At 43.4% G+C, this 19746-nt stretch overlaps 1 protein-coding gene across 2 annotated transcripts in view; it reads left to right on the top strand.

Moving 5' to 3' along the window:
* The window catches only part of UBE2G1 (ubiquitin conjugating enzyme E2 G1), a 108080-nt gene that overhangs the window by 67830 nt on the left and 20504 nt on the right, over positions 1 to 19746 (top strand). For both annotated transcript variants that reach the window (XM_021694875.2, XM_021694873.1), the window contains 2 exons: positions 9553 to 9655; positions 18753 to 18850. In XM_021694875.2, the coding sequence (XP_021550550.1) occupies positions 9553 to 9655; positions 18753 to 18850 (201 nt within the window). The remainder of the gene's footprint in view (positions 1 to 9552; positions 9656 to 18752; positions 18851 to 19746) is intronic.

The raw sequence follows: 19746 nt of genomic DNA, 5'->3' as shown, positions 1-19746 counted from the left end.
GTTCACTCACTATTAGGGCCCTCGGTATGGGGGCCTTGTTTGACAGCTCCTACTAGAAATAAATAGTGGGGTGTGGTGTTAGATGTGGGGTATGTAGTATTTCCCCAGGCCTCCCAATTCTAAAGAAGATTGATAGCCTGTAGCCTAGTGAGCAGTTTTAAAGGAAGAAAGCAGGGAACTAACACTGTGCTCTAAGGTGGACGGTCTGTTGCATACACAGTATCTCCTCTGACTTGTAGGGCTCTCTGGGTCTTAACCATACTTTACTGATGAGGAGGATGAGACTCCGAAGGAATGAATGAATGAGAGAGAGAGAAAGAGAGAAGCGAGCAAGAAACTACTTTTTCATGATGACAAGGCTAGTGAGAGAGTTGACATTCATACGCAGGTCTGACTGACATAATACCGCATAATATTGATGAACTAATGGTAGCTTGGAGAAAACAAATGTTTTCTCTGTTAATTTTGGTGAGTTGGTTTGTGGTGATTTAAATGTTTTAAGTGAATATGGTACTTTATTCTTATAATGTCAAAATTATTTTAATAAACCATCTTGATACTTGGGAGGAATAATTAGATAGTGTCTGGATAAAAGGTTCTTTTTGTAATTTCAAAAGTTCAAAAAGAAGCCAGTGTAAAAATAGCCCCTTTACAGAAATGCACCTTACAGCCAGTTATGTGTTACATAAATAAACTTGACAGGAATGCACATTCCTTGGAACAGGAGACCACAACCACCCAGACACAAAGGGAAATCAGTGCTAGGCTATAAATATCAGTTTGTATTTGGCTTTAGGGCAGTTAGACTTCCTCAACCATTGGTCTTGGCAAGGTATATTCATAGTTAAAGTAGCTTATTAAGAGTCAAGTATAAAATGATACATAGCTGGGTCTTTGAATGTTGTTCTTCTGAGACCTCTTATATTTGCTGAGGCTCGGTGGTGGTTTGTTTTCATGTGATTGATAAAGAACATTAGAGTCCATTAATGAGACTGCCTTTTTAGCTTTTTTCTAACTTACTGAGACAAATGTTAAACGTACAATAACAGAGTAGATTGATTGGTGTAATGAGTCTCCGTGTACTCACCTAGCCTCAGCAGTTCGTAGTTGTGAGCAGTCCTGTTTTATCCAGCCCGTAGGATTTTGAAGCACATCACAAACATCATATATCACTGATCATTTGTCTGTGAACATTTCATTATATATCTCTAAAAACTGGGGTTAAAAGACCAGCAAATTGCTTTACCACATTTTAAAAAGTCAACAATTGTTTAATATTACTAATGTTATATTAACATCTTTTTTTTTTTTAAAGATTTTATTTATTTATTTGAGAGAGAGAATGAGATAGAGAGAGCATGAGAGGGGGGAGGGTCAGAGGGAGAAGCAGACTCCCTGCCGAGCAGGGAGCCCGATGCGGGACTCGATCCCGGGACTCCAGGATCATGACCTGAGCCGAAGGCAGTCGCCTAACCGACTGAGCCACCCAGGCGCCCAACATCTTAATATTAACTAATATCTAGTGAGCCTTCACATTTTTAGTCTGAGTTTAGTCTGAGCTCAGTCCTCTCTTGTTCCCCACGTGGTGTATTTATTGAGGGTTCCAGGCCCTGCCCTTTAGAATTTCCCTGCAGTGTGGTCTTTGCTGATTGTGTGTGTCCCGGGGTGTCCGTAAACACATTTCTCTGTGTGTTCCTGAAATTGGTAATTGTGTCTGGGGGCGTGGACAGGCTCAGGTTTGTGAGGAGGCAAAATCACTTCCTGAATGGTGGTTTGTTTATCAGAAGATACATAATGGCTGGTTGTCTTCCTTTTTAAAATGCCTGGACTAAAATGACAGTATGACAATGTGTCCATTTTTCCTTTTTTAACTGGGCTATTTCTATAGAGAGATACCTTATTAGATCAAATTGTAATTACTGTTTGATTACTTGGTAGTACAATTTTGTATAGAAAAGGAAGAATAAATCTTGAATCTTTTAATGTTTTAAATCGGTTTTACAGGGGCGCCTGGGTGGCTCAGTCAGTTAAGCGTCTGCCTTCGGCTCGGGTCATGATCCCGGGGTCCTGGGATCGAGTCCCGCATGGGGCTCCCTGCTCATCGGGGAGCCTGCTTCTCCCTCTCCCTCGGCTCCTCCCCACCGCTAGTTCTCTGTCTCAAATCAATCAATAAAGTCTTTAAAAATAAATAAATAGGGACGCCTGGGTGGCTCAGTCGTTAAGCGTCTGCCTTCGGCTCAGGTCACGGTCCCGGGGTCCTGGGATCGAGCCCCGCATCGGGCTCCCTGCTCGGCGGGGGCGTCTGCTTCTCCCTCCCCCTCTGCTGCTCCCCTGCTTGTGTTCTCTCTCTGTCACATAAATAAAATCTTAAAAAAAAAAAAAATTGGTTTTACAACAAACAACAAAAACCGTTTATTAGCATCCCGAAACGGGGGACTAATCAGTTGGTTGGTTTTGATACCACTGTTTATAGACTGTTAGTCATTAATAGCTTCATTGATACTCAGACCTTTTGTCCCATATGTGGCCAGTGGGAACCTAAGTTGGATGAGTCTTTTTAAGAAGACCGCAGTATTATTTGACAGCTTCCATTTCATTTGGTATATATGAGATGAGCCTAGAACATGTCCTACCCCAGACCTGCGCTCAGCCATTTCTCCGACGATCCCTGGTCCCTGTAAGTAGTAAATGCTGTCTGGAGTCCTATTCTGGGCACTAGGGATGCTCATTTCTACAGGGTTGGTCACTTTTCCTAGACCTTTTCAGTGGACAGAGCTCAGAATTTTTAAAGCTATATCATGAACTCATTGAAACTTGCGATTCAAATTCAGAACTACAGAGTTCTTATTTTTCATATGCTCTCCTCATTCCCATTCTCTTTTAGTCTTATCCTTGAGTTAACGACTCTGTCGTAGAAGTCTGCTCATGCGTTATTGCCCATTACTTACACCTATCCAAATTGTTACTCCCAAGGACATTTACTTATCCTTGGTTTGCTTTTCTTCATTTTTTATAGACCACTTCGGCCCACAGCGATTTCCAGATTCACTGTGGGCATACATAATGCTCATTTAACAGTGATGTGACACTGCAAGATTTATTGAGTTTTAAAAATTGAAGGATAACATAGACAAAAGTGCATAAATATATTGTGCAGCAAGCCATTACCAGCACCCCTGAAATCCCTTTTATGCCTCCTTCCAGATCCTACTCTCCTTCCCTTTCCAAAAGAAAAAGAAGAAAAAGACAACTCTTGTCCTGATTTCAAATACTAATCATTAGTTTTGCCTGTTTTAGAACTTTAGAATTTTGCTTGAACAGTCATGATTTGTGGGAAAGAGAGTTCTTTCCAACTGAAGTTGTGTCCAGAAAGCTCCATCTCCGTGTTTGTCCCATCGAAAGCCCCTCTGTAATACCTTTGGAATATAGGCAGAAACCCAGCATGACTGTGCACATTTGTCTTCAGCAGGCCAGAATTTTGTGTGTGTTAGCAGTTTCTACTCCCCCTTGTACTTGGACCCCTGAATGTTTCCCGTTTCTTTTGTATTCGGGACATTAGACTTTTACCTTTTGTGTTGCAAATAGTCTCTCCTGGTCTCTCCTTTTTATTGAAGCTTTATTGTTGTGCTGGATTTAAAATATTTTGTGCAGTATAATCTGACTGTTGAGTTTTGACTGTTGGAGGTGGCTTAGGAAGGCCACCTCCAACCCAACATTATGAAAAAAAAATTCTATATTTTCTTTTCATTAAGTTTTATTGGTTAATTATGTCTTATAGTCCATCCAGGTTTGAATGTAGTGTGAAGTACCCTTGTCAACATTTAAGTGTTGGTAGCATGTTTAAACATTTTTCTTTGGCCTTTTCCATTAAAAAACCTGCTGGAATTTTATCTTCATATGGCTACTACACTTCTCAGTTCACAGACTTCTAGAAAAGGTTTCCACTTGTGTTTTTTTCCTTCACCTTTTTGTCAACTCAGTGTTGCCTGCATGGCCCCTGACTTGCCGTTACACTGAAACTAGATGCCTGGGGCATCCTTGGCCTTCTTTCTGCTGAACCTGGTGGATTGATTTTAGACTTCCTTTTTCCTGAGTAGTGTCTATTTATTATTGTTGGCAACTTTCTCCGTTGGCTTCTTTGATATAATTTTTTCTTGGGTTACTTCCTCCTTCTCTGTCTTCCCGTTCTTAGTCACTTTTGTGACCCCCCCCCCCCTTTTTTTAAGTCCTCAAAATATTGGTATTCTCTAGAATACATTCAGTTAGATCTTCTATATAGGCTTCACACTTCATGCTCATCCTTGGGTGACGCCATCAGTCTTATGACTGCAGTTATCAATAGTATTCTGATAACCCTCCAAGTCTCTCTAGCTAAGAATTAAAAACAAAAAACAGTGTATTTATGCCCATAGGTTTTTTAAAACTAAACCTATATCATCAGGGACACGTGGGTGGCTTCGTTGGTTAAGCGTCCGACTCTTGATTTCAGCTCAGGTCATGATCTCAGGGTCGTGAGATCGAGCCCCGCGTCAGGCTCCGTGCTGAGCATGGAGCCTACTTCAGATTCTCTCTCCCTCTGTCGTCCTGTCCCCCCTCGCCACCCCGCTCTCAGCTCATGATCTTTCTGTCTTACACATTAAACCTATCATCATTTCTTTCCCTCATCCCTCAAATCACATCTTCCTGATGCTGGCAGGCTGTGGTATCAGCAATCCAGTGTGAGCCAGCAGGAGGGGGAAGCGGAGTTTATTGAAGGGATAGAGGTGTGCAGGTGCAGACAGAGGGAGGGTCTGGGAGACTTAGAAAGGAGAGTCCCGGGGCGCCTGGGTGGCTCAGTCGTTGGGCGTTTGCCTTCGGCTCAGGTCATGATCACGGGATCCTGGGATCGAGCCCCGCATCGGGCTCCCTGCTCGGCGGGAAGCCTGCTTCTCTCTCTCCCACTGCCCCTGCTTGTGTTCCCTCTCTCGCTGTGTCTCTCTCTGTCAAATAAATAAATAAAATCTTTAAAAAAAAAAAAAAAAAGAAAGGAGAGTCCCCTCTTTGGGGCTGGAGGTTTTTATTGATTGTGCATCAAGGAACAGGAGGGTCGTTATTCCTTAGAGCCAGTAGGCCCTGGCATCCAGTTGTCTAGTGCCAGTGGTCTGAAATATGCATATGATGGCTTCGTCCAGTCATTTTCACCTGGTTGTTCCTTAGGTGTTATCTGTCCTAGAGAAATCACTAACTACTTATCCCTTACAAGGAGGACACACACTGCACTCTGAGGACTGTGTGAAGTGGGAGTGCAGGTCTATTCTTGCTAGAATAGAAGTGGGGAAAAAGCAAAAAGCAGGGTTTTATGGAGTCCTTCAGTTTCCCTGTCTCATTCCTATATGTCCCATTTCTGAGAACGAACAGACTTCTACCCAGTTGCTCTGCAGAGAAACCTGTGTGTTATTTTTAAAATTTGATAAGAAATTAAAATGACATAGAAGTAGCTTTTTAAAAGTGTACAGTTCAGTGTATGGAGTGTATTCACAGTGTTGGGCAAACCACTGTCTCTTTAGTTTCTAAACTTTTTTCATCACCCCACAGACACCCACCATGGCCATATATCCCGTTTCCCCATCTGTTGGCAACTCTGTTCTGCTTTTTGTCTCTGTGGATTTGCCTTTTCTGGATGTGTCCTATAAATGGAGTCCTACAATATGTGACCTTAGGTGTCTGGTTTCTTTCACTGAGCCTAGTGATTTTGAGGTTCATCTAGGTTGTTCCTTATTACCAGTACTTCGTTCCTTTCTGTGGTTGAGTCGTACTCAATTGTGCACATACTCCATAATTTACCCACGGACGTTCGAGTCGTTTCCACCTTTGGACCATTACAAGTAATGCTGATGTATAAACATTTTTGTAGAGCTTTTATGTGGACAGGTGGATGCCTTCCTTTCTCTTGGGTATATACCGAAGAGTGAATTACTGGGTTATATGGTAACTTTGTGTTTAACTTTTTGAGGAAGTCTGCGTCATTTTAACCCTCACATCACCAAGTTTGATTGGTTGATTCTTTCCCCAAATGTCCTTGTTTCCCGTCATTATTCCCAGTGGCATCCTACTAAAGGTACACTTTCCAGGATTACCTTTATGGCTTCCTTTTTGGTTTCTTTGTTGTCACTGTGGCCTTATTCTGTGTCATCTTTCACACTCTGCAAGATTTGTTTTTTAAAATGTGACTCTCATGGCCACCTCATTGTTTTAAAAACAAAACACAAACCCTTCAAAGGCTTGTCATTGCCCTCTGGATACAGGGCTTACAAAGGCCCTTTGCTGCCCAGCTTCTGACCTTCTGTCTGCTCTCGGCTGCATGCCCTGCTTTGTTCTAGCCAGCTCCTGATCTCCATGTTTCAAGTTCTTGTGTAGGCTCCTCTGTCTGAACCTCGCAGCAGCCATCCAAACACTTTGTCTTTTTTCCGATGTCTCCTCTCTTTTTAGAAGCTCTTTTCTGTCTCTTCATGATTATAAGGTGCCCTTCTTTGGGCCCTCCAAATTACTGTACTGCTGTTGGAGCATTTATCACAGATGGTACTTGCCTCTTTACTTCCATGGGAATCAGGGGCTGAGATTCCACAGGAATCGAGTGTCAGGGATAGAGTACACACTAGAAGTATAATTACTGGGAACTTAGCAGAAGTCAAAAGACGATTATTTGGTAAATTATTTAGGGAAGACCTCATGGGAAAGGGAAACATTCGTGAAGGTGTGGTATCACACACCTTATACCTATGGGTCCAGGCCCTGGGGGACCCCTGCTAGGGGCAGAAGCCACGACAAAAGTGAGATATCGGATATCTTCAGTGTTGCTTTTGTGTTACTTACAAGCAGTAGACATATTCACTCCTGTAGAAGAAAAGCATGGAGAATGTGCAAAGTGTTTTAGAAATTATGGTGTATTGACAAAAGTGAGAAGCAGTGATGTACTTTCTGGGACATGTAAGGGAATTCTCAAGGATAATTTTGACCATATATGCTAATTGCAGAACTTAACCCACCTCCATTTATAAAACTCCACTGGACTTCTGATGGAAAATGCAGCAAGAGGGTGATTTTCTGGATAAATTATAGAATCCTCCCAAGAGGGGCACCTGGGTGGCTCAGTCATTGAGCGTCTGCCTTCGGCTCAGGTCATGGTCCCAGGGTCCTGGGATCAAGCCCCAATCAGGCTCCCTGCTCGGTGGGAAGCCTGCTTCTCCCTCTCCCACTCCCCCTGCTTGTGTTCCCTCTCTTGCTGTGCCTCTCTCTGTCAAATAAATAAATAAAATCTTTAAAAAAAAAAAAAAAAAAAAAGAATCCTCCCAAGACTTGAATACCGTGTTGAAGAAAATGGTCTGAGAAATATGATAATGTTCGTCTAGAAAAAGAACATAACTGCCCTTAACTTCGGTGGTCTGGGCTCCGCCCTGCCCTGGTGGACTTTGGGGTAGGGCTCCGGGTGCCCTCCCTGCGCCCTGCCCTCCCTGCATGCATGCTGGCAGCTCAGGGAGTGTTTACATGCAGAAACAAAATGCAATTCTTATCTTCATGTCTTTCCATTTTCAGTATCCTTTAAAAAATGTCTTAGACTAGCTATTTAAAAGTAAAAATACATTTCTTGCATTTTGAAATACAGTACTGATTTAAAACGTTAGATAGGTCTACGTTGCCTTTTAGGCAAAAATTTAGACTTCTAAAAAATCTTTCAACTTTTGAGAAGAGCCATTCATATTTAAATATAAATAAAATTTGCCTTTAGGCTCTGTGTTTCACTGGCATGTTGGGGTGTTAAATCCTAGTTGTTGAGTAGCATCTCCTCATCCCTCAAAAAATTAAGATCTTCTCCATTGCTAACACACTTTATTCAGTCCTCTGTAAAAACGCTCTGGGTCGTATTACGCTTACTTTTATCATTAGACTGAACTCTTTGAGGCTGATTGCAGGAAGCATGTGAGAATCACACACCTGTTCAGGCCCCCAGCACATCCCTCCCAGACTGCTCTCTCTCCAGCGCTTGGCCCCCACTTCTCAGTTGGAGCCAGTCAGTGCTCCCTGTTTGAACTCCCTGTTGCTGATTTCTATATGCAGTGTGTGTGTGTATTTACTACCATGATAGTGTTGATTGCTTCACAGGCCTGTTTGTGTATTAATATGTATCAAATTTTCTTTTTTTTTTTTTTTTTAAGATTTTATTGATTTATTTGACAGAGAGACACAGCGAGAGAGGGAACACAAGCAGGGGGAGTGGGAGAGGGAGAAGCAGGCTTCCCACCGAGCAGGGAAGGGAGCCCGATGCGGGGCTCGATCCCAGGACCCCGGGATCATGACCTGAGCCGAAGGCAGTCGCTTAACCGACCGAGCCACCCAGGTGCCCTGTATCAAATTTTCTAATTTAAATATGTGCAGTTCACTGAATGTCAATTATACCTCACTGAACAGCTGTTTTAAAAAATCTGTAGATAATACCCACCGCCAGTAGGTCATTATTGAGCCCTGTGTGTCTAGGAGCCATCAGACTGCGCTCCTGACCTGGTGCACCGAGCTCCCTTGTTGGCCTGCGTCTCCCCCACTCCCCCCTCTAGTCCTTTGCCTCCATCATTTTCCATCCATGCCAGAGCCCTCTCTCTGGAAGAGAAAATTCTCATGGTACCACTGCCATTGCTGTAGGCTCCAGCTGTTCTTCTTTTCCTGTTCCTCCTCCTCCTCCTCCTCCTCCTCCCTCTTCCCCCCTCCCCCTCCCTCCCTCCCTCCCTCCCTCCCTCCCGTCTTCCCCCCTTCCTAGTCCTTCTTAAAAAAAAAAAATTTATTAAGTGATCTCAGCACCCCATATGTAGGGCTCGAACCCAGGACCCTGAGATGAGGAGTTGCACGCTCTTCCGGCTGAGCCAGCGGGGCGCGCCTCTCGCTATTATTGTTAAGCCACTCCTGTGTGCCGGAAACTTGGCTGGCAACGGGGTCAACACACACAGGCAAGACACGAGGAGTCTGCTCTCTCCTTGCTGAGTCTGAGAATACCAACTGTAGACGTGTGTCCCCAAGGTGGCAGAGGGCTTGTCACACAGATACACACTGGTATAAATGAAGGTTGGCTAAGCTCAGCAGATTCCCACAGAAAGGTATTTAGGCTTCGGCTGGTGCTTCTGAAAGTGTACCCTAAAGACCACAGTGTAGGAATGACTGGGAGTACTGGTTTGACTTACCTGGGGGCCACAGTCTGTGAGGGCTGGGCCTGGATATCTGCATCTTAACGAGTTCCATCTACCACCGTAGGGCTACCTAGAATGCTAAGAGCCTAGCTGGAAACCAGGGTGGAAGTGAGAGGGGTTTAGAACGTGATCTCCTGGACAGTTTGCTTCCACGTCACGTCCCTGTGGTACAGAAATGGAAGTGTTTTGGCCATCAGGTGGCATTTTGCTAGTGGACCCAGGTATATCTGCTGAATAGTTTGGAATTTATAACATGTACATTCAGGTTCTGTAATTTATCTGTTGGGTGAAAATTATATGCCTAAAAGTTTTGATCAAAAAAAATTTTTTTTTTCCACAGAACTCAACAAAAATCCAGTGGAAGGCTTTTCAGCAGGTTTAATAGATGACAATGATCTTTACCGGTGGGAAGTCCTTATCATTGGTCCCCCTGACACACTTTAGTAAGTACCATGGAACGGACACTAAAGTAGCTCTCTTAATTAATTCAAATGGAAACTGCTTTGGCAAACTGAAGTGAAATTATTTTTTAAAGCAGGTGAAATGGCTGTGTTTAGGTGAAATCATTTATACTAAATGATCATGTCTAGGGTTTTTGTGTTCTGCTTGAAATTCTAGTGTCTAAAACCTGTTGCTTTCTTAAATATATAATAGTTTCAGAAATACAAGCCATTTTTAAGGTGAGCCTATATATAAATAATGTATTTTTTACGTGGTTTTGGATATTGGGTTAATTTTGGCAGGATGAGGGAAGAAGAAAATCCTTTATTGAAATGTTTCTCCCCTTCCCTTCCCTTGTGCTTACTGTGCCTTCACCCCCAAAGGGAACATTGTCATTTCAAAGAGAAGTCTTTTCCATTCTTAGCACTTTATCAGTTTAATTAAAGCGTAGTATTACACCTGGGAGATTTTCATACAGAACACAGTTTCACACACCAGTGTCTCCAGGCTTGAGAACTCTCAAGGTCATCAGTTTGAGGGCTTCTTTATTCGGGTCCCCACAGAATACTGATCCGAACCATGGTGTTCTGACCCTAAAATGAACTGATGTTTACCTTTTTCCAGTTTATAAAAGTGATTGTTACAGCTAATCCCTTTTTAAAAATTTTATTATGTTATGTTAATCACCATATATTACATCATTAGTTTTTGATATAGTGTTGCATGAAACAGCTAACCTCTTTTAATCCTTATTAACTGATGTAGAGTCAGACAACAGATGCAGTCAAGTCAAAGAGCAATAGAGAGAGAGAGAGCTGGGGTTTCCTCAGGTCTTGTCCTACATTTTAGATTCGAAGACCACAGTCTTATTTTCTGCTCTGAGTGTTTGCAGACAAACTTAAACTTAGGAATGATCAGTGTTCTGTAAGATGGGTTGTGACTACCTGGTGTTAGCGACTAGTGTAAGTTCCATCGTGTTTATAGAAGTGGAGGCATTGAACAGAATGCAGTGACCTTTTCAGGTCACCAGTGTGCCCCACACACCTGAGGGGCAGATCTGTATCTGAGTTTCTTGGGGACTACACTTGCTCACTCAGCTGTGGTCCTCAATGGCCCTAATAAGCAGGCAAGGATTTTGATACCGTAGTTTCATGTTAGGTGTTCAGAGATGGGGATCCTCCCCCCCCCCCAATAAAACACCTGATGGAAAAGAAAATTCAGGCTACTTGGTACCAGGGCACGCTGGTACGGGACATACAGAGTGAGTTGTGGTGTGGACTTCGGGTTTTCGAGCGTCTGGAAAGGTGATTCATGTTTTGTCACGATTGTTTCCAATCAGAATTTTTGCTGATGTATTTCTCAGTGCCATGTTTGTATTGGTGATGGTTGCAAACTAAAATAACTCAATTTGGTCATTCCATCGTGTGTGTTTGGGTAGATAATAGGAACTGTTGAAAACCATCTTTGAGGTATCCCCCCACAACCTTAGTTACTTGAAAGCAAATTTCTTACTAAATTTTGCACGTAAAACCATACATATAACCTGGTTTATAAGCCTGATGAAGTTCAGGTTTTCCAAGCTAAATGCATTGCACGAAGTTTTATTTGGGAGACACGGCGACATTCCAGTGATACAATCTTGTTACTCCTACAGTTGATAGGAGGTAACAGGAGGAATTCTTCTGAACTGGTGTCTGTCTAGAGGATGAGTTGGGCTTCCAGGCCTGAGCTCTGTCTCTAAGGACCTCACAGAACTCTCACACTTTCTTGTGCGGTGGTGGCACGTATCTCTAAAGACTATTAGCTGGTACCTGTATTTAATGTGTACCTTCAGCTTCACCAAAGACAAGCGCTTTTTAATACTCACCATACTGATTATTAGTCCATTCTTTCCACCAATTAAAAACTTACTTCTGGCCTTCAGTGTGTGTTTAAAAAATGCTAGCTGCTGGTGTGAGATGTGGGTAGCAGAAGCAAGCCTTTGTGGCAGCTCCTCTGGAGTGTGGACTTCCTGAGGAGACAGCTGGTGGCCACTTGCAGTCCTTCCTGATGGGACAGCTGGGCTGTAGTTAAACTCTGCCACACACGGGGAGCATCCTGTGAGTAATGAGGCCTTGTGGCATTGACAGACATTGTAATCACCATCCAGAATAACCTGGAAATGATTCCTTCTTGTTAAAATCTTTCCTAAAATTCACGTGTGAAAGTTATGGGATTTTTTTTTAAGCCCTCAAAGAGGTTTAAGATTTATTCTTTAATATTTACTGAGTCTAAGCCATCCCTTGGGCAGTTTCCTACTTAGAATGGTTGCAGAAATAAAGCATTACACTGGCATTTACATTGCTCATTCATCTAGCTCAGCTGTTTCCAAGCAGTCTTACGTTAGATGCGGGGAACAGGACCTCGGATTAGCTCAGTGTTGTCCCTGCCTACAGAGAGGTTACACTTTAGTCACCGCGTGGTCGCTTGATTGGTGATGGCCATGGTGGAGAAAGGCGCTTACTGGGGATGTGGCAGGTTTGGGACGTACCAGAACTTGTCCCAGAGGAAGACCTATCTAAAATGGGAACTTAAAGAGTTAGTGTAGTAGTTAGTAGACTTCTGGCTACAAGCAACAGAAATCTGACTGTAGTTGGCTTAGAGAATAAGAAAGTATGTTGTCCTGGCACTGGTAGCAAAGTGGTTACAGGAGTTTTGAGTGTTTCAGAAGATCACCCAAAGGAAGAAGAGAGGCTGGTTTCTTCTTAGTTGTGTGTGTGTTGTATGCAGTGGGAGCTCTCTGGCTGACTGGCTCTTGTCTCCTGTGTCAGAATTGAGTCACTAGCTCGTTGCCACCCAGCAACTGGTAAGATGAATGAGGTGGCCGCAGGTGGTTTAAATTAGTTCTTCTGGAATGGAAGAGATTTGGGGCCGTTCGCAGCTAGGGTCAGCGTTAACCGGACAGGTGTTCTGGCAGAGACCGGGGGGCGGGGGTAATGACAGAGCTTCAGCATTTCCGAGGGGAACTCTGGGTTGTGGAGCCCAGAAAACGGGACGGCTCCACGATGTGGTGGTGGAGTGAGGTGAGCACACGGGAGGTCAGAAAATGAGGCTGAACAGGGAGTGGAGGGTTACTTGAAGTTCATAAACACTGTTGAAGAGTTTGGATTTGTCTTCACAACCATTGAGGACAGGAGTCACCAGTTAGGTTTCTATTTTATAACCTGTGTATCCTAACTTTGGGATTATGGATTTCATTTTCCTTCAGCTTACTTGCGTTTTATCTCTGCAACAAAAATTTGTTCGTAACAGTGTTATTCTAAAAGTTTGTCTATAGTGAAAAAGATGGGCTGGGAGCTGGGGGCTGAGCATGGCGACCTGCAGGACGGAGTTGCACACACAGCCTTTGCTTGGGGTAGAGGACGAGAGTGTGCCCGAGCGCGGGTCCCTGAGGAGGGAAGGGAGGAAAGTGTGATTAGAAGTAAGCTCCCTGTTTCATGGTGAATCCAGTATTTCATGGTGTGTGTTGCTTTAACAGTAAGGGTATTACTGGTGTGAAGAGGGTAGAGGCCATGTTGCAGTTGTTGGGGGGGGGTCTGTTGGGTGTGGGTGCGTAGACCTCAAGTGTAAATCCCTGCCCAGAGTGGGGGTGGTTGGGGTTAGAAGTAAGTGGAAGTTAATGTGGGCTTAGATGGTACCCAGTTTTTGGGGACAGGGATTCCAGTCAGCTAATACGAGGTGGATCAAATCTGTCGAGATGAAGGGACCCAGGGAGGCTGCTTCCAACCGAGGAGCAGCATTACCAGCAGGTGAAGTGCGACGGCCTGTGGCAGCTCTTTTGATGTCCTAACTGATTAATCCACTGCTTAATAGTTCGATCATTTATGTAGTGATAGCAAGAATTAATAATGTACAAACGTTCCTGAAAAGCTGTTGTGTTCCTTCCTGTGACATCCTTAGCGTTCATGTAGTCACTAGAGGGCAATGTACCCTCTTCAGTTTAGGTAATCAGTAACCAGCGTATTCCAGCTTGCTTGAAGACTGAGCGTTGCCTGAGTACGAATGTAGCCATTTTATTCATCTTTACATGGTATTAAATGTGTATTACTCCTCTGCCCATTAGTCTGTTAAGAATAGATTCTCTAGGCTGTCTTTCTGTGAGAGCTGAAACTGCTGTGTGTACCTGCTGCGTTCAGCTCGCCGATTATCAGGTAGTGTCCACAGAAGTACACTTTTCAGGCAAGAGCGGCAGCATGTTTTTCAAGGAAGCTCAGGAGCCTCGGATATCACCATGTAATTACAAATTTTATAAATTCGTGTTAGTGAATGGTGAATGTGCACCTTCTTTTGTCCCTTAAATTTTTCTTTCGTCATCAATGGCTAGTCTGCCCAGGAAGTACGGTTTATTTTATTCCTTACCACTGACAAGGGTCTGGAAAATACGGAGAATGTTAAGATTACATGCGTTTTATTGTTTTGCCTTTTTCCTTGAGTGGATGCAGAACATGTAGAGTCGGTTAACCAAACCCTGGTTAATATTACTTTACAGTAACAAAATCCTTTTACAGTTCTACGCCATATATTCTGTAACGAGAATTTGGAAGGAAGGAAACTTGTACCGCATTGCTTGGCAAGTGATGCGTTGGCAGCCAGGCCACATACATCCCTTCCCGTTCAGTGCTTCAAAACATGGGCTCTGGGGCCTTTGCGCAGCTCCCCAACTCTGCCACCTGTATTAGCTGTGTGACTTCGACCAATTACTTAAACTCTGTCTTAGCAGTTTTGCCTTTAGGGTAGAAACCCTGTGCCAGGAAGTGTTTGGGATGTTCAGTGTTCTGTTGCATGTAGTAGCAAAGAAATGGGAGGCAATCAAATATCTTACGAGTGTGATAAATAGATTGTGAAATGCGTCAGATAAAATGAATGGACAAGAAACAGGTATCACCAGGAATATTTTTAAAAGAACAATGTTGAGCAAAGTTTGAGACGGCAGCATACAATGTGTCATTTAGATAAAGTAAATACGGCAGAATGGTAGGATCTGACAAAATGGAATGAGAGGCTCTGGTCCTTGTAAGATTTTTGCAGTTTAATACAGAAACAGTAAGTGAGGCTCATGGAAGAAAGTTGAACTAGGCTTAGGTTTCTCAACCTTTTCAAATGTGAAACTTTTGGTTTCACACCTCCTTTTAACATCATGCTGATAATTGGACTATTGGTATTGGGTGTGATGAAGAGAATAGTGGAAGTAGTGGAAGATATTTTTAATTCACAGATGCTTTTTATTTTATTTTTATTATAAATGTCATTTTACTCATCACAGTAACATCTTTGCATATTTGAAAAATAGTGAATATGTGACATATTAATGTTTAGTTTACAATAGTTCATATCCTGGGGGTTTTGCACTCATCTTTGCTAATTTGGCTGTTCACTGGAAGCTTGCACCCACAAGTTGGGACCACTGAGCTTGGTTTAAAAAAACAGGTAGGATTCCCCAGGTGAAAGAGATGTCAAGGAGTCCACCATAGGAGAAAAACTATACGGAATAAAGTGATTGGTTCAGAGTGGGGAGGGCGCTGTAGACAGAGTGAAAATTGTGTGCTTTAAACCCTTTGAGATAATTCTGTTAATAAAATTTGATATTTTAAAGATTGAAAATAATTTAAGAGATGGAGGCAATTTTTGAGGACAGGGATTCCAGTCAGCTAATACGAGGTGGATCAAATCGTCGAGATGATGAAGGGATCCAGGGAGGCTGCTTCCAACCGAGGAGCAGCATTACCAGCAGGTGAAGTGCGAGGGCCTGTGGCAGCTCTTTTGATGTCCTTTTACGTAGCTTCTTAGCTGTTTTCTGTGTTTGTGGCTTTTTTCCACCACAACCCATCATCAGAAGTGTTCTACATCCTGACCTGATGTAGACTATGTGCATACATTTTAGTGAGTAGAAACATGCATGCAGATTACGTAAGTCAAAGAGACTACCTGTGAGAAGTGCCTTGTTTTCTACTCGATTCTTGTTTGTTAAACAAGAAAACCGGTTAGTGAGTCACCCCCAGTTTGAAAAGCGAGTCCGTACACTTAACGGTCCCAGGGCCACTGTGGCATTAACCTGCACAGTTGGGGTAGCCGGGGCAAGAAGGTGCCCGCCAGTGTGGTGTGTCCTTCCCAGCGGTCTCCCTCAAGTCTCCAGGTTTTCCTCTTCAGTAAATCATTCTGTAAGTTACGAAATGGAGGCCATATGGCAGCATGAAACTTGTCATTTTTCTTCTTTTTTACCCCTGGATATCTGTACCACATTCAGTCTGTTTTTCTTCCAGTGCAAAAGGAAAAGATGTTCTTTCTTTTTCTTGGCGAGGCCCCTCGCTCCCCTTACTTTCTTTCTTCTTCCAATGGCTCGGTTCTTTTTCTGGTGTCTCTAGTCTTTCTACCAGCACCTTCCCATCTCCTTGTAAACAAATCAGGGTATTTTTTTTCCCCTTCCTTTTTAAAGCCTTGCATTTGTGCTGTTTCCCCATCTAATTATCCTGTTCTTTAACTGTCAGACTTTTTAAATTGTTCTGCTCATCATGCTTGTCCTTGACCACCCCATTCTCTCTTTCACCCTGTGTGGCCTTCTCCTGCTGCTTTTACCACAATTGTGTTACCACAGTTACCCTGTGTGCTGGGAGCCCATTGGCCTTCCCTAGGTATTCAGAGGTATTTGGTGTTAATGATCTGCCTCTCTGTTTTTGTTTTTTTTTTTTTATTAAGATTTTTTATTTATTTATTCATGAGAGAGAGAGAGAGAGAGGCAGAGGGAGAAGCAGGCTCCCAAGGAGCAGGGAGCCCGATGCGGGACTCGATCCCAGGACCCTGAGATCATGACCTGAGCCGAAGGCAGACGCTTAACCTGAGCCACCCAGGCGCCCTGCCTCTCTGTTTTTAAGTCCCCGCCCTCCCCCCGCCCAAATCCTTTATGATCAGAAAAAGGCAATAAAAATTAATACTTGCTTGTGGCTAAAAATTCAGTCTATATTGAAATGTACAAAGCAGAAAGGAAAAGATCCCCGTAATCATGGCTCCAAAGTTAACCACTGCTATGTACTGGGGCTGCATTTGCAAAAGGTTTTCTGTCTGTACAGAAGCATACCCCCATTTTTCCTTCTTAAGGACAGATGGGCTTATTCTATAGATACTTGGTTTTTTAAAAATTTAATATTAGATTGCTCATATCATTTCAGTAGCTATTAGTGATATTTTGCTTGATAGTTTCTTCTGCCACCAAAATGGTAAGTGCTTGTGAAACCAGTGATCTCTAATGTTGTTTTCTGTTTGATTATTTTACGTAAAACAGTGCCTCACACAAGTAGGTAATCAATGTATATTTGTTCAGTGAATGAAAACCATTTAAGGAGCTGAGAATTACATTTCTCGCTGGCCTGACACAAACATCAGCACGTGATCCTGCTCTGATGGAGTGTATACTGAACAGTAAAAGAATCAGATGTGCAAATAGATGGTTGGAATAAAGAAATGAAAGGTCAGTGTGACAGAGGGACACAGCGGAGAGTTAAGATTGGGGAGTTAAGGGAAGTCTCAAGAGGTAACGTTGAAGCTAGGTTCTTTTTTTAAAGATTTTATTTATTTATTCATGAGAGACAGAGAGAGAGAGAGGCAGAGGGAGAAGCAGACTTCCTGCGGAGCAGGGAGCCCGATGCGGGACTCGATCCCAGGACTCTGGGATCATGACCTGAGCCGAAGGCAGACACTCAACCATCTGAGCCACCCAGGCGCCCCCCCCCCCTTTTTTTTTAAGATCTTATTTATTTATACAAGTGAGCGAGTGAGCATGAGCGGGGGAGGGGCAGCGGGAGAGGGAGAAGCAGACTCCCCGCTGAGCAGGGAGCCCGATGCGGGGCTCAACCCCAGGACCCCGAGATCATGACCTGGTCCAAAGGCAGACGCTTCACCGACTGAGCCACCCAGGCGCCCCAAAGCTGAGTTCTAAAAGATGACAAGGGGAGAAGGGTATTTCAAGCACAGGAAATGACTAGTACTAACGACCTAATGCATGAACTTAGTTATATGCCCCATGAGGCTGACTTGATCTCATTGGTTTTTGTTGTTAACATAGTACAATTCATTGTACTGTTTTGACAGGTCTTCAAGAACAGTTCCTAAGTAAATGGCACTGATCTAAGACTGCACTAATATAGCAGTTACTGGCCATATGTGCTATTAAATTAAATAAAATTAAAAATTCAGGGGCACCTGGGTGGCGCAGTCCGTTGAGTGACTGGCTCTTGGTTTAGGCTCAGGTCATGAGATCGAGACCCACGTCGGGCTCTGTGCTCAGTGGGGAGTCTGCTTGAGAATGTCTCCCTCCCTCTACCCTGCCCCTCCCCTTGCGTGCTTGCTCTCTCAAATAGATAAATAAATCTTTAAAAAAAAAAATTAAAAACTCAGTTCCTCAGTTGCACCAGCCATATTTCAGGGGCCTAGTGGCTACCATCTTGGACAGTCTGCCTGTAGAACATCTCCAGTGTGCAGAAAGCTGTATTGGACGGCACTGCTTTGGAAAGTCGCTGGAACGTAAACTCCTGGAGAGACTTTATACCTTGTTCACTGCCAGTGTCTGGCAGTTAAATGTTAAATGGTGAGATGAATGGACGATTGGAAGGTCAGCACGTCTTTCCACACAGGGAGCAAACAAATTATGTGTGAGTTCTGAGTGAGAAAGAGCTTATTGTGCTTGCAGAACAGAAAGAAGACGGGCTGGAATGGAGGGAAGGGTGATAGTCAGAGAGCCACATGGAGAGCTGACGGGCAGTTAGCCTCCGGACTTGGATTAGTGCCATGGGAAGGGATAGAGCTTGTTAGCACAACAGTCTCGTGACCTGACATGGATGCCGGCTTAAGGCCGGCCGTTTCTTTCATTTCCTACTTCGCGGGAGTTCGGTAAGGTCGTAGCTGTTGCCAGTCTGTTAAAGTGAGTATGTAAACGATCTGCTTGAGACCCAGGCTGTTAATTCACTTCAGTTATGGTGTGAGCGCTAGCACCCTTGCTTTGTGTTTGTTTTAATGATTGTCAATATGCAGGAATTTACAGGCAAGAACATGTTTTTGTTTCTCTTCCAGTGAAGGTGGTGTTTTTAAGGCTCATCTCACTTTCCCAAAAGATTATCCCCTCCGGCCTCCTAAAATGAAATTCATTACAGAAATCTGGCACCCAAATGGTAAGTTTATCTAGTTTTACTTTTACATTTGCTAATATGATGCCTGTCACTGAGGTTTTCAGGGCCCATAGGAAAGATGTAGTTCTCAGTGAAGTTACTTTGGGATTTTTGTACTAAGTTCACTGTGTTCATTATGCACTTGGCCTTGTATTAGCTTGTTTAGAACAGCAGGAATAGACATCATATAAAAAATATTTATTTACTTAGATTTCATCTCTTTTGAGACTCCTGATGCTCCAAACGAGAGGCAAGGCTATTGGGTGATACTTGCCATGAATACAGCTCTTACAGTTGAGATAATTTCCAAGGTATTAGGTGACTCATTGTCTACTACAGAGAGTATAGGAGTAATTAAACCTGGTTTTAAAAATAGGTATTTCTCATCTTCACTCTTAGACCGTGGGCAGCTCTTAACTTTTTACCTATATTAGCTGTTAAAAAGGGAGTGTCCTGCCTGCCTCATAAGGTGACTGACAGGGACACATTAGATGCTGGACTTTGTGTTTGAAGCTTTGGAAAGCATCCAGTCCTGCTGTGCCTGAAATGTGGCGACGCTGAATTTTTTTTACCCAGAGATGTGCTACCATTTAAAATCCACTTTGAGTCAAAGGTTAGGCCAGATAAACTGTGTTTATACACAGTCTCCCTGAACTTTTGGCCTTGTTCTTTGTGATAGAGCTTGCAGGCATTTCTTTCCGAAGTATTTTGACTGTCAGTATTTTGTAATCAGAGTTGTCGGTTTTTTTTTGTTTTTTTTTTTTTTTAAGATTTTATTTATTTGAGAGAGAGAATGAGAGAGACAGAGAGCACATGAGACGGGGGAGGGTCAGAGGGAGAAGCAGGCTCCCTGCCGAGCAGGGAGCCCGATGCGGGACTCGATCCCGGGACTCCAGGAT

This window comes from Neomonachus schauinslandi, chromosome 15 (genome assembly GCF_002201575.2).
Source record: "Neomonachus schauinslandi chromosome 15, ASM220157v2, whole genome shotgun sequence".
NCBI classification, from domain to species: domain Eukaryota; kingdom Metazoa; phylum Chordata; class Mammalia; order Carnivora; family Phocidae; genus Neomonachus; species Neomonachus schauinslandi.
The sequence above is the reverse complement of the archived record's forward strand: the minus strand, read 5'-3'. Positions and strand labels throughout refer to the sequence as shown.